This window comes from Platalea leucorodia, assembly GCF_965183815.1.
Source record: "Platalea leucorodia genome assembly, chromosome: 5".
NCBI classification, from domain to species: Eukaryota; Metazoa; Chordata; class Aves; order Pelecaniformes; family Threskiornithidae; genus Platalea; species Platalea leucorodia.
The window spans coordinates 96663352-96678315 of NC_138827.1; the positions used below are offsets into that span (position 1 = coordinate 96663352).

At 38.4% G+C, this 14964-nt stretch overlaps 1 protein-coding gene across 1 annotated transcript in view; it reads right to left on the reverse strand.

The window, feature by feature from the left end:
* The window catches only part of LRP1B (LDL receptor related protein 1B), a gene marked incomplete at both ends in the record, with an annotated part of 755097 nt that overhangs the window by 233543 nt on the left and 506590 nt on the right, over nucleotides 1-14964 (reverse strand). The window contains 4 exons of the mRNA XM_082312062.1: nucleotides 1071-1315; nucleotides 2260-2424; nucleotides 6216-6420; nucleotides 8064-8261. Coding sequence (XP_082168188.1) covers nucleotides 1071-1315; nucleotides 2260-2424; nucleotides 6216-6420; nucleotides 8064-8261 — 813 coding nt within the window. The remainder of the gene's footprint in view (nucleotides 1-1070; nucleotides 1316-2259; nucleotides 2425-6215; nucleotides 6421-8063; nucleotides 8262-14964) is intronic.

Sequence of the window (14964 nt, forward strand, 5' to 3'; positions counted from 1 at the left end):
CAGTTTTATCTTAAGTTATAGTAGCTGAAGATTACTAAATACACAACTACTGCTGGACTATCTATCTAATGACAAAGCCTATGCACTTGCCATAATTGTACAGCAGTGCTCTGGTATAAATAGATGTTACACTATAAAAGCTGGTATAAAATTGAAATGGAAATATACACACATGAAGAGGTAAGCTTTATACAGACGAAAATGGGAAGTTAAAGTTACAAAATAATGTATCAAGAAATAATTAAAGAATTTCCTATTATTTAATTAATGCATATACTGTGAACTTCCTTTCAGTTTTGATTATTCACACCAAAAATAAGTTTTGATGATTCTTGAAGTTTTAAACTCCGAACTCATGCCTCCAGCAGGTTGAGTTCATTCTCCCATGAAAGACATACTGTGTTAATTTGAAATTGAAAATTGTAAATGTTATTTTAAAATAAAAGCTGTTTAGTGAACAGGATGTGCTTTGGAAAAGCGACAGTTTATGGACAACACCCAACTGAGGCTATTTACGTAGAAAAATAGCGGTCTACAATAGTGGAACGTAAATTATGCAGTCCTAAGAGTGAACAAGGAGACCAAGCAGCAAATAGAGGCAGACAAGTGAATGAGTAAATTAAGGCAAATTACAGCACAAAGTGAATATTTACAACTAATAATTGTATACAGAATTTATTTCACAGAAAAGTTCATCTTCCTCTGGAGAGAAGCAAGAGCTAACATTGTTATGGTTATTTTTGTCAGACTAGTTACTCCAGTTAACAAAATAAATAAGTTGGAAGCCTTTTAAATAAATGTGGTTCTACACTATATTTGTAAGGGATCAAGAACAAGAGTCCAAGTGGGCAAAATTCACAGATGCTGATCCCATCAAGCTTCTGGCTCGAATAAAGATTCTATTGCCACCCAAGGAACACTAGTGCTGAATACGACATTTAATTAAGAATTGTCAGTTCAAAGAAAATTCATATATAGATATTTGTATAAAATATATATAGATATTTGTATAAAATAATACTTTTTTTCCCCTCATAGGCATAATAATTAATTATTCTATAAATAGTCACCTTGTGGTTGACGACTTGGATGATATATCTGAAGATCAAATGGCTGAGCACTTGTTTTTTGTATTACACTGACATTTTGGCCAGTCCATTTATTGGCTTTTGCAAGTGTATTGGTCCGCCAATCTGTCCAATATACTTCACTCCCATACAAAGAAACAGCAAAAGGGTGAGAAAGATATTCATGACCCCGTATAATCTCTATCATGCCGGTTCCATCATATAATGCAGAATAAATGGCATCCGATCTACAAGATAACCCCAAATTAAAGATTACATAAAAATAAAATAAAAAATCACACAACCATTATGACATTGGTGCAAAATGTATAAAAACCTTACTCTTACCTACTGGTAAGACCAAAGAATGTTTACAGGGCAATCATTAACTTCAGAGATTATTTAGTTCACATTATTAATTTAACTAAGGCTTTGAAATACTGGTTTGCTTGTATACTGTTTTTAAATTCAAATTTATCTCCATGCTGTGAAAATACAGCAGAAAAACCAGTTTCCATTCAGATGAACTTATGGAAAAAATAGTGAAATAGCTTGGGTCTTCCATGTGTAAGTGTCAGGGAGGACAACTGGGCGACTGCTCTCTAAGGCAGAGGGAGCCAAGAGCCATGGATGATACCACAGCTGGCAGAGCAGAGGCTTCACTGTCCAGGGTCACATCCCACTGCCCCCAAGCAAAGCGAGCAGCGCAGGCCCCAGGGATGGCAGCCAGGTTCAACCACGAGTCCAAATCACCAGAAAAGTTTGTGGTGATGAGACAGGGTCAGACCAGGAAGCCACTCTGTGGGCTGGGGTCTGGACCAACAGGGCCCATTGCCAAGCAGTGCTGTGGCTGGGCTGGAGACTGGTGCTCCAGTGGTGTCACTCAGGCAGGGGCCGAGCTCCAGGGCTGTGCTGAAATGGGCTCCTGGGACTATGGGCAGCACGCGTGGAGGGAGGTCCCTGAGAAGCCTGGTAAGGGCCATTAAGGTCTGATGGTACAGACCATGAAGACTGTGAAGAAATTATATATAATAGGAATGCAATTAAAGACATGTACATACAGCACCCTTGCACAGAAGACTCTTTACATACATAACGTACATAACTACATTCCACTTACAATGTAGTTTGTATTTTTGTATGCAAGAATAAGGTTTTATAAACAGATAAAAGACTACTGTACTAACATTACCTGGCATCTGTCCACACTATTCTTTTTTCAAAGTGATCGACAGTGAGGCCATTAGGCCAGGCTCCAGTATCCATATCTTTATATATGATCTTTCTTTCCGCTCCGCTCATGGAAGCGGATTCAATGCGAGGAAAATTTGCATCCCAGTCTGTCCAAAACAGAATTCTGGTGAGAGAAAAAGGAAAAGAGATATTTAAGAAAATATTAAAGCATGCAGAATAATTTCAAATGGTTCAATAAGACAATAGTTGGAAAAAAAGTTCAAACCTTCACACGTTTTAAATGAAAGCAATAAACATAGATGAATTTAGGGAACTATATAAATTCCTTGAAGTAATAGGGTAACATGGAGGTAATATTTCATTATTAGTGTTAGAGTAATCATGAAACTCCAAGTTTTTTAAAAACTAGTAGTTTAATAGCATTCCCTTTTTCATGTCCATTAATACAACAGCTTGTCTTGTCTTCCTTCTATAATTAGAAACCCAGCTCATTAAAAAAAAATTATAATGAGAGCCTTTGAAAGCGATCCACACAGGAGGAGGATGGGGAGGGGAGAAAGGGAAGAAAGGTGATTTGAGGTAGCAGTGATTAAGGAACATGATAAACTAGAGATTTCTATTTATTATTACAAGTGTTCCAATGAACACCTTGAGATTTTGGTATGTCCCTAACGAATTTTATACAGATTAGTCTTGCTAAGAAAACTGAAAAGATGTGTTGTATGGTAGGCTTTTTCAGTTATGTACTATCTCCTGATTTTTTTCCAATAAGGAGAACTTTCACCTGTGTAACCAAAGAAGTTTCTTGTTAAGTAATAGCAGCAGTGTCACCAAAAGGCCAAAAATACACTCTAACTATTCTTAGCTTATGAAGTTTTCAACAACATACTTTTTTTTTTTTTATGTTAAAGGAAAACAATACCTTTGATAAATTATTCCCAAGGAGATTCCAATTCGACACGAGAGGTAAATTTTTCACAATGAGAACAGTCAATCATTGGAATAATCTCCCCAGGGAAGTGGTTGACTCCGCTACGCTGAGCACATTTAAGACTCAGCTGGACAGGGTGCTGGGCCATCTCCTCTAGATTGTGCTAGAAAGGTTGGACCAGATGATCCTCGAGGTCCCTTCCAACCTGGTATTCTATGATTCTATGATACATTCTAATAAGGCCTCTCCATTTAGTGCCTGTGAACAATAGCAGATGCTACATTTAAATAATTAGGCATAAGGCTATAAAAAGGCCTGTCTTCCTACCAAACTCCATTTCTAACTCTCTCCCTGGGGTGCGGGTCTCTGCTCCGTGTGTGTGCTGTGTGTATAGCCAGCTGCGTGCCAGCGGCTGGAGCCAGACGACAGCTCACAGGGCTTGTACGTCTCGGGTGCCAGCAACTGGGGCAAGTGAGGGTGTGCATGTCAGTGTGTGATCACTGGCAAAGGTGAAGCCGGGCTGGTGAGTGGGTTAAATGGATGGGAGCCAGATATGTGTGTGCCTCTGGGAGCGAGGCACCTGGGGGAGTTGGCTACTAAAGGGACCAGGGAGGTCAGGCTGACTGGCAGAGAGACCGTGAGGTCTGGGGCCTGACTGAGAGACATTTACATGCGTGTGGCAGCTAGGGAGAGTGAGGATCCGGGGCTAGCTGCTGGGTAGGACGGGGTGCCTACTCCCAGCTACAGGGATGCGTGATGGGATCCTCACCAGCGGCTGGCGCAGGGCTGCAGCCTTGGGGGCTCACACATCCTGGAGCCAGCAGCTGGGCAGCCCAGCGATCCCGGGGCCAGCCACTGGGTACTGACTGTCTAAACCCAGCTACTGGAGGAATCCACATTATACATACATATGTATTTCCCACTAAGAGACCTTCATCCTTAACAGCCAGAGAGGTTAACAGGATGAGACCACTGGTGCTGTTTGTTTGTCTCAGTGCTGAGAGTTTCTGCCTGCGTAGACCTTCGTGGCCAGTCATGTGTATATGTATATATGTTTATGTATGTTGTGTATGTGCATCTGTGTGTGTGTGGACTGGGAATACGTGCTCAGTCTCATTGCAGGTTGGAATCAAAGGCATGGAGATATGGCAGTCTCGCCTCCATTGGGATGCAGGATTTGTGCAATCCTAACACAACCGTCTACTCTGAAACTTCGGTGTTTGTTTATTCATATTTATTCGTGAAAAGATTGAAGACCTGTTCCCATCTGTGTTCAGAGGTTTTATTCTTTCCTCACTTCTAACAAAATGTAGCACACAATTGCTTCTAGCTTTTCAAAAGGCAGATTAAGCCTTCAGTTTCAGGAAGAGTGGTGATTTGATTTTTTTTTTCCCTCCCAACCATTTAATTTGAACAACTTATCTGCCAATTCTTCTGCCAACAGGATGCCTCTTTTTAAAGATCTCTATAGATAAGTGATGCACTCTGTAAATAAGCTTTCCAGTATCTGAATTGAGAGGGCAGGGTCCTTACTCATTAACGCACATACTTCCTAATTCAGAATTTTAGGTCCCAGAGGGACCTTGGGTCCCAGCATCTGGGACCTTAATCTACTTTTATTTTTATGTCCACAGCAGTTTTTCTGAAATAAATATTCAGTGAAGACACATGATAGACCACAGCAGGTTCCTAAAGAAAATTAAACATGATGTTTCCACAAACATTGTAATTTACATGATTTTTGGCCACTTTTTTTTTTTTTTAATTTTTTCCTCTCTGAAAGAACAATAATTATGAGAAGAGGGTGTGGCTACTGACCAGTGCCTTTTGGTCACTCTAGGAGGATCCAGCTACATAATATTGGATAACGAGGTTTCTGTAATGAGTTTGCAATTTCATATAGCCTCAAAACACTGCTCTAACTCCAAGAATCATAAAGTATTTGTAGTAGTACACTGAATTTCAATACAGAATCAGAACCGATACCTAGCTCAACAGGGAGTTAAGCGTTCATTAACAGTTCTACCTCCCTTCCACTACTTAAGTCTGTTGACTTAAATTTTAACATAAATGGCATGTATGGGTAATTCTTGCTCTGCCAAAATAATGAGAGGCTGATTTTAAAACAGAGCAAAAATATCCTAAGTAAAGTTTTAATGTTAGTGGATTTTTTACTGTGAAGATTTTAAAATTGAATTGTGAAATACATTTATATGTTCGAGGATTGCTAAAATTACACTTTGTGGGAAAACAGGTTTTATTGTGTTAGCATACTACCAAACCAGGCAATATTTTAACTTAAGCATACTTTTTAAAAACACCCAATTTTGGCCTGTTTTAATTAATATTTTGTTTGATATTATGAAAACATTCTAATATGTATTAGAAAAATTTAATTATGACAGGCATTAGATAAAATACATATTTATGGTAGTAGGCTGAATCTACTACACTCAGTTGCTTATGAGTAATAATATTCCAGTTCATGGAATATGCCTTATGAATGGGTACAAAAAATACTGACAGAAGTTGGCAACCATTATCTCCACTTTAAAGATGGAGAACCAAACACAAAAGGTGGGATTTACCTCACTCAACTTTTAGTCTTCCAGTAACATCTAAGCTATACTTTTACAGTCCCACCAAAAAGTCAGTCTCTAAGTGAGATGAATCACCTTGGCAATACCTAAATCTGTCCATTAACCACACTGGAAGGTTGGACCAAAGGCTTCAGTTACTATCATCCACATTAAAAAATTAAATGAAACAATCACATAGCAAGGGAAGTCATTTGCCAACAAACAGACCCCTGTATCTCCCGACTTACCTTTTCTTAACCCTTTTCATTGGGGCAAAACACACTAATAATGGATTGCATTTCCCTTAAAATATACTTTCAGGAACTATTAAAGACAAATTAGGAACTACAGCTCACAGCAAAAAAAGGAAATCAAATAATCTCACACTTAAATCTCTCTTTAAAATACTTTGCAACATGAAAAAGTAATCTTTTTTCTAATTACCCATATCTAGGATCCAAAGCAATAGCCCTTGGGTGTTCCATAGCTCCTGCTATTAACGTTGTTCTCAAAGTGCCATCTAGTTTTGCTACTTCAATTTGGTCCAAATTGCTGTCTATCCAGTATATGTTTCCTGCAATCCAATCTACAGTAAGACCTTCAGGTGTGGCCAGACCATGTTGTACTACCACCTCAATGGCACCAACACCTTAAAAAAAAAAAAAAAGAAGGGGGGGCGGGGAGGAGAAAAAAGGAAGACAGAGTCTTAAAGAACTACTATATAGTCTGATATGGTGAACATGGATATACAAGTCTATCATACGCTCTTGGAGTGAATTCTTAATTAATCTGATGGATAATACTTTGTTCCACGTGACATTTTTTCTTCACAAATGAGATAGACTGCTGTAAATAAGTACACTTTTGCCAATATACAAATAAACTTCATTCCACAGTAATAGAGATTTTTAGTTCTCTGATGCTCTAGTAAGTAAAGCTCTGAAACTTTCAATAAAGGTCAGAGATCATATGCAGAGTAGCACAGGGGACGTACATGTGCCCTATTACCAGGGACCTCTTTTGTAGCATCTGTGAAGGACGTGCTCATGCTTCACCTCCCAGTGACCAAACATACTAGACAAGGCTCATGGAGCTCTATTTCAGTTCTTTCTCAATCAGAAAAAGAGAAAACACATTGTGATGCAGACAGAAATGTCAGGGAGAATGCTGTTTGGACTATGCATTTTGAAAAGCTCTACCATAAATAGCCTTATTTTGTTCCTTTGAATTCACGTGCACAGTTCATACTGTCACTGTCTACTAACAGCTCTTCCCTACCAAATACTTCCTCTGGAGGGTCTCGAAATTTTTCACACAAACAACAACTACAGAAGCACTCTGTTAGCCCTCAGGACTTCTAGGAAGGCACAGTGCTTTTTGCAGATGCAAGTTAGTTCTTGACAGCTGCAAGACTGAGGGAGTAAATTATTTTTCTTTTTAATAGAGCACAGAATTCACGTGGGCTTTGGTATAGTGTGATTATAACATAGCGTGACGACAACAGACCACCTTACTGGTTTCATACAAACTCCACAACCATTAATGAAAAGAAGCACGCCTTTGGCTGTCTTTACATACTTAGCAGCGTAGGATATTTCTTTCCTGGTCTGGATGTGTGGATATAAAAACAGCCACAAATACCATCTACTAAGAAGAATTAAAAAAACCCGAAACCAAAACCCAAATGTGTCAGAGAACATACGCACAAATGCATATGTGAACTTTTACAAAAGCAAGTTAAATATGCTTATGCCTGTTAGCTCATGCGGGAATGAAAGCACCTGAATATACACTTCAACAAAGAACATTTTGTAGAAACACTTTTGTGTATATTATGAGATTATATTGAGTTATAGGCCATAATTATGTCACCAGGGCAAAGAACAAGTCTTTCTGAATGCTATAAAATTATGAAGCAAAATCTTTCACCTAGTGAGAGCAGATAATTTATCAGATGTCTGATAAATTCTTATACTTTTTTAATAAGGCGAAGGTAAATTACAAAAAATGAGAAAAATCAATATTGCACTCATTGGACCAGGAAGAAATATCAGCCCTTTGCATTTGCCGTTTTCTTCCTCCTATAGCCTATTGCAAAAGGAAACTGTTATAACAAAAAGTCTTTTTGTAGCTTTACATCAAGTACAATAGAGATATACACCTTTTTAAAGGCAGAATGCCATAATAAATTCTGTTCCTGAATGGTAGCTCAGTTACGATTTATCAGGTCTAACACCCTGTGACTGTAGTTGTTCTTACTGTTAAGAAATTTCTTAAAGATTAAATTCATACCTCCAGTGTCAGAGAGCTTGCCTCTGTAAATTTTGTCCTCTACCACATCTGTCCAGTACAGTAAACTCTGACTGAAATGAAAATCAAGTGCTATCGTATTTCTTAAACCAGGAACTAAGAGGCTGTAGTCACGTTTGTGAAGATCAATTTTTCTGATCTCGTGTCGAATAGAAAAAATTATGAAAGCCTCAAATGGATCTGGAAGCAGAAGATTATACATTTCAAAAGAATAATAAAGAAGATACTGTTACATATTGATATAAATGACAAGTGGAATAAGAACAACAGAATACTTTATCAGGAGAAACATGATTAAACAATTCATCTTCTCATAAGGAGTCTTTCAAATACATTTTTAGTCCCACAGACTTCTCACTTCTCCCTTCTAGCATTACCTTTGATCACAACTAGAGATATTAAACATTAAATTCAGGAATATCAAACTCAACTATTGAACCATGTTTTGTAGCTTTACCACAAGGAGTCCATAATTAGAGCTTTAAAAAGTTGCACGTTATCAAAATTAAAATCTGTTTTTTCAAAAGTTTCAGAAAAATTAATCCATTAAATCATACATTGTTTCAAATGCCAGTTAGTGGAAACAATTTACTAATATATATGTAACGTACCTTTTGAATATATATAATGTACCTTGTTTTTTCAATTGAAGTGTTTAAAAATCCTCACCCCAAACTACCGAGCAAGGAAATGAACACTTTGTATGCTTATTGATACACCCCATCACAAATCCAACTACCACTAAAGTTCTCCTTTCTTTGTTATTCAATTAATGCTAGCTTATTTGTGCATGTGAACTTATATCAAATTATATATAAAAATCTGTAAACACTCTCACATAGGTCAACCATACTATAAAACTGATTTTTTATTACAGTTCTTACATATTTTAGTTTAGGAAAAGTTTTTCAAACAAGTAGCTGTGTTAATAAAACAAACAAGAAAGACAAAAATTGGACTACAGCAGCCTTCCAGTACCTGAAGGGGGGCCTACAAGAAAGCTGGAGAGGGACTTTTTACAAGGGCACGTAGTGATAGGACAAGGGGTAATGGCTTTAAACTGAAAGAGGGCAGATTTAGATTGGATATAAGGACGAGATTCTTCACCATGAGGGTGGTGAGGCACTGGAGCAGGTTGCCCAGAGAAGCTGTGGATGCCCCCTCCCTGGAAGTGTTCAAGGCCAGGTTGGATGGGGCTTTGAGCAACCTGGTCTAGCGGAAGGTGTCCCTGCCCCATGGCAGGGCACTTGAAACCAGATGATCTTTAAGGTCCCTTCCAACCCAAACCATTCTATCATTCTATGATTCTGTACATATAGTATATCCGCTCATATATCTCGGTATATCCACTTCAATAAAGAAAGTTTTTCACACCAATCCTTTTCTGTGGGAAAGTAGCTTGGGTTTTTTTTGTTTTGTTTTGGGTTTTTTTGTTTGTTTTTTTCTCCAGTTCTTTCTGTTTTCCATACAATTAAACCTCCATTTTATATAAAAGACAGGTTATTGGCAGTTTATGGCAATAGGCAACATTGCATTGTTCTTCCAAAATATTCAAAGGTTGTACAAATTATCACCAAATAGAAAGATGCTTATATACCTCTTTTCGAAAAGATTAATTTCACGCTATTCTCTTGATAAACATTGCACATACAGATTAAATTATCTATAACACTTTCAGTTAATCAGATGCCTCAGTAGAGCTATGTTTCTGCTCTTGAAGCACTTGTTCATAATCTGGCTTGGACTTTCCAAATGTTCCTCCTATTTGTTAAAGCAATGAATGACTTTCTGCGAAGGCAATTTTTCAAAGCTCTACAGTAGTTAAATAATGTAATGAAGAACAGGATCACTGACATTAGTAGCTATTTCACAAGTACCAGTTATCTGAACCTGAGAAACACTTTAATGGCACTTCCCAATTTCTGATAAATTGGCAGCTATTATGCAGGAGACCACAGACTATTGCCATACTGCTTTTTAGGCAACTCCAATGCGTAAGAATGCACATGATGGACATGACCAGTAGCTTCTTTTATATCTCCCAGTAATTAACATCACAATGGAAAAAAAGAAACCTAATAAATCTGTGCTATGTTGGATGTGTGTTCTTCATTCAAAGTAGAGGAAGTCTAACTTAAGCTACATAACCCACGGTGCAAATTATCAAGTACACTGATGAAAAGGATTAGAGTTCAACGGGATCTTGACAAATTTAAGGTAGAATACTTAAGAATGTAAATCAACAATGAGAAATGGGTAAGAAAATATGTGTAGGCAAAGTAATAACATTTTGTTTATTTGGACATTTTGATTTAAATGAGTGGGTCACATGCTGCTTTTTTCCCCCCCTCTTTCTTACCCTTCCCATAACAACGCAAAGATGTAAATCCAAATCCTTGGTTATTGTGGCTGCTATACAGTCAAGTCACAGATGTGACACTACATAAAACAAAAGAATGACTGATTCTGCAATAAACAAGAGGCACTGCATCGCAGTGCAAAATTTCTCTGGAAGGAATTCAGAAAGTAGACAGAAACCAGTTTTACATAGGCTCCTCTATGATATGGCTATTTAAATACAGCCAAATGGATAGCAGTAATTATTGCCTGGCTGGTGAGTTGTGAGCCAGAGTCCAGCCACTACTCTGCTTTACATAAAGTAGCAATCAATCACCATAGCCTGGATGACTGGGTGTGGTGGGTTGACCTTGGCTGGGCACCAGGTGCCCACCAAAGCCACTCTATCGCTCCCCTCCTCAGCTGGACACGGGAGAGAAAATATAACGAAAGGCTCATGGGTCGAGATAAGGGCAGGGAGAGATCATTTACCAGTTACCGTCATAGGGCAAAACAGACTTGGGGAAACAATTAATTTAACTTATTACCAATCAAATCAGAGTAGGATGATGAGAAATAAAACTGAATCTTCAAACACCTTCTCCTCACCCCTCCCTTCTTCCTGGGTTTAACTTCACTCCCGATTTCTCCACCTCCTCCCCTCCAGTGGCGCAGGGGGACGGGGAATGGGGGTTGGGGTCAGTTCGTCACACGCTGTCTCTGCTGCTCCTTCCTCCCCAGGGGAGGACTCCTCACGCTCTGCCCCTGCTCCAGCGCGGGTCCCTCCCACGGCAGACCGTCCTCCACAAACTGCTCCATCGTGAGTCCTTCCCACGGGCTGCAGCCCTTCACGAGCTGCTCCAGCGTGGGTCCCTCCCACAGGGTGCAGTCCTTCAGGAACAGACTGCTCCAGCCTGGGTCCCCCGCGGGGTCACCAGCCCTGCCAGCAAACCTGCTCCAGCCTGGGCTCCTCTCTCCACGGGGCCACAGCTCCTGCCAGGAGCCTGCTCCAGCGTGGGCTTCCCAGGGGGTCACAGCCTCCTTCGGGCATCCCCCTGCTCCGGCGTGGGGTCCTCCCGGGGCTGCAGGTGGAGATCTGCTCCACCGTGGACCTCCATGGGCTGCAGGGGCACAGCCTGCCTCGCCATGGTCTTCTCCAGGGGCTGCAGGGGAATCTCTGCTCTGGCACCTGGAGCACCTCCTCCCCTCCTTCTGCACCGACCTTGGTGTCTGCAGGGTTGTTTCCCTCACATATTCTCACTCCTCTCTTCTGACTGCTGCTGCTGTTGCACAGGGGATTTTTTCCCCTTCTTAACTATGCTATCCCAGGGGCGCTACCACTGTCGCTGATGGGCTTGGCCTTGGCCAGCGATGGGTCCATCTTGGAGCCGGCTGGCGTTGGCTCTATCGGACACAGGGGAAGCTTTTAGCAGCTTCTTGCAGGAGCCACTTCTGTAACTTCCCCACTACCAAAAACTTTGCCACACAAACCCAACACATTGGAGTAGTCTAGAATTTTACTTATTACTGTCTGAACCCTCCCCCCATTATTTTAGTAGTAGTGTGTAGTAAGTGCCACATATCAAGGATAATAAACTGCATAAAATTGAGTATATAACTGATGGGATACCAGATCTGTAGGAAAGAATCTAGAAAATTAGACCAACATGGCACTGTAAAGAAAGTCAACTCAACATTTGTACTTAAAAGAAAAATGACATAACCCTTCCAGTCCCTCCTCCTAAGCTTCGGTGAAGACAGTCTACAATACTGTACCCTGTTCTGAGCACGGCTCATAAAGAAGAATGTGAATCAACTACAGGAATGCAAGAGGAAACCAGCAAGTGTTGTAAGAGGTCTAGGAAGTATGGCCTGCAAGGAAAGAATGAACAAACTGGAATTGCTTAATTTAAAAAACAATGGAATAAGATGATGAGTGGAAGTACATGAAATTCTCCGAAGACATAAAAGGCTGATGAATTGAAAATGGGAAAAATCTTGTTTTCTATATAAATAACAAGTAGGCCAAGGATTAAAGGCTTAAACTGGAGCAGGAAGACTCAGAAAGACTAGAAAAAAAAATAATTAAGGAGAGTGAGGCATGGAAACATCTCACCCCTGGGAAACCTGGAGCTCACCAGTGAAGGTGTCTTGAAGGTCTTTGAAAGCAGATAAACAGATAGCCTTTGATCTTCCTTCCAACCTTATCATTCAATGCCTGCATAAAATAAGCTATATTATACTGAATTAGACTTTTCAGACTGAATCAAATCAATTTTATTTAAGGTTATGCTCCCATCACCGTATAAAACAAAAATTTGATGTTATTTTCCCACTTGATTCCTCTTCTGGAAATTGAGAGCAAATACGTTTTATTTTACCAATTGATTAAGAGTATTTTCATAAAATCTCACCTTAACTCAATTCAATGTAACGGTTATTAATTCCATTCTTTAAAGCTTTTTTTAAAGAAAAGTAATTGATAATTTATTAGAGAAAAATCATACATTACTGTACCTTCTGATTTCATGACTGCACCAAGATTTTTTACCACATAGGTAAATGTATAAAATATATGATACAAACATAAAGCATGAACTGCATTAACAGTTGTAAGAAAAAATTCTGATAGAAGAAAACCGCCTAAACAACACACTCAAAAAAGACTGTACAGAAAGAATAACGCTTCACCTTTTCCAGTAGTTTTAATTTAAAATTCTTTCTTGGGAAAAATGCTAATTGAAGCTTACTGTAACAACAGCAACCTGCACCGTGCTTTTATGAAATTTACCTCAAAGGAAAATTATAACTCCATAAAGAGTCTGAAAAAACACTAAAAGTTTGACATTGCTCAGAGAGGATTGAACAACCCTTCCCTCCTGCCCCCCATTTTAATATTGAAAGCTATCTGGAAATTATAATAAAATTGAATTTAGACCCAGCTAAACCAGATCAAACATACAGACACATCATCCTCTTTTCCAAATATGTGATATAGTGATATAACAGAGTTCCCACAGCTTAGAAAAGGTTGACAGGCATTTTTTAACTAAATCTATACTAAGCTAAGTGTTTCTGAGTTCATCTAACTTTTATTATACCAAATTCTGAAAGGCTGAACATACACATGGAATTTAAATATCTTTCAAGAACATTTTTTTTTCTGTATGCTTATTATCATCTAAAAGAGTTCAAGTGCAATATGAGCACAACTTATCTTGAAATGTGTTCCAAGAGAAACTAGGAAGAAGAGTATGAAAATATATAATTTATATTGACTTTCTATCTAAGTAATGGAGCTCTGTAGCATACTTTTAGTTCAATCAATACAAATTTAAACGTGAATGAAACATTTAGTCTTTGGGAAGTCAGTAATGTAACAGTACACATGCCAGAACAGCAGAAAGCAAACTAGATAAACAAGCGATATGGAAAGTGAAGAAAGTCTGAAGGAGAAAAACACGACAAGAAACAAAGAGAACATAAGCAGAAATAAGGAAAAACAGGGGAAACTAGGAGAAAGATATTGAAAGAGACATTGAAAGAGAAACTAAAAAGAAAAGAACTGCTCAACTCAGGCAATTTATTTCTATATACTTATTATTCCATAACTCATTATGTTTCTCTGATAATTCATTAGATTCCTCTGACAAACACACTATTTGATTCCGATATGCCACCCCGCCCCCCCCCCAAAAAAAAAATCACATACATTACTGCATTTTCATCATTCATATTCCCATGAGATTTCTGATGGAGACTCAACTAAATGTTTTTACAACATTTTGAAAAAGTGAAGTGCTGCATACTAACTTTACACATTATTCCTGTGTACTAGTGAAATGTTTGACTGTATATAGGGAAGTGCTATTTTAGATAGCAAACAAATGTAGCGAAGTGCAAGGTAATAATTTTTCCTCTGAGTAATTTTTTTCTCCTGGAAAAAGGATTTTTAGTTACTGCTCCAATATAATACACATCTACTCCTGGTTCAAGGCATTTTAAATCACTATGGCTATTCTAGGAATTACTTTTTACCAACTGGTATTATTGAAGAAGTAGTTTGGCATTTGGGAGACTGTTTATCTTCACAAAATCACTTTGAACTCTACTTGTAACAGTATTATATGAAAGCTTTTTTCTTTATTTTATGTTTATTTAAGATCTCATGCACAGAGACGTAAATGGTATGGACATTTTAAGGCTAACAGATTCACAAATGAGACCAAAACTCACTTTACTAAAATGCTGTTCACACAGTCAACAACTGAAGTATCAGAGGATCTGTCCTTCCGAGTATTTATCATGCCTTTCAAATGAAACAAACTGAAAGGGGCCAAGATTATTAATGACTATAAAAACATATGTCATATTTAATATGGAATAATTTTGTTACAACTTTGATGGCATTAGGATAGTACCTTTATGGTTTGTAAAGAAAGGCACCATTTTTGTTTATACCAGCTGACATCACCAGTCTCGGATCATATATTTAATATTACATTCTTTGAGAAAATCCATAAAAATCAATTTGTAACTTCAGATT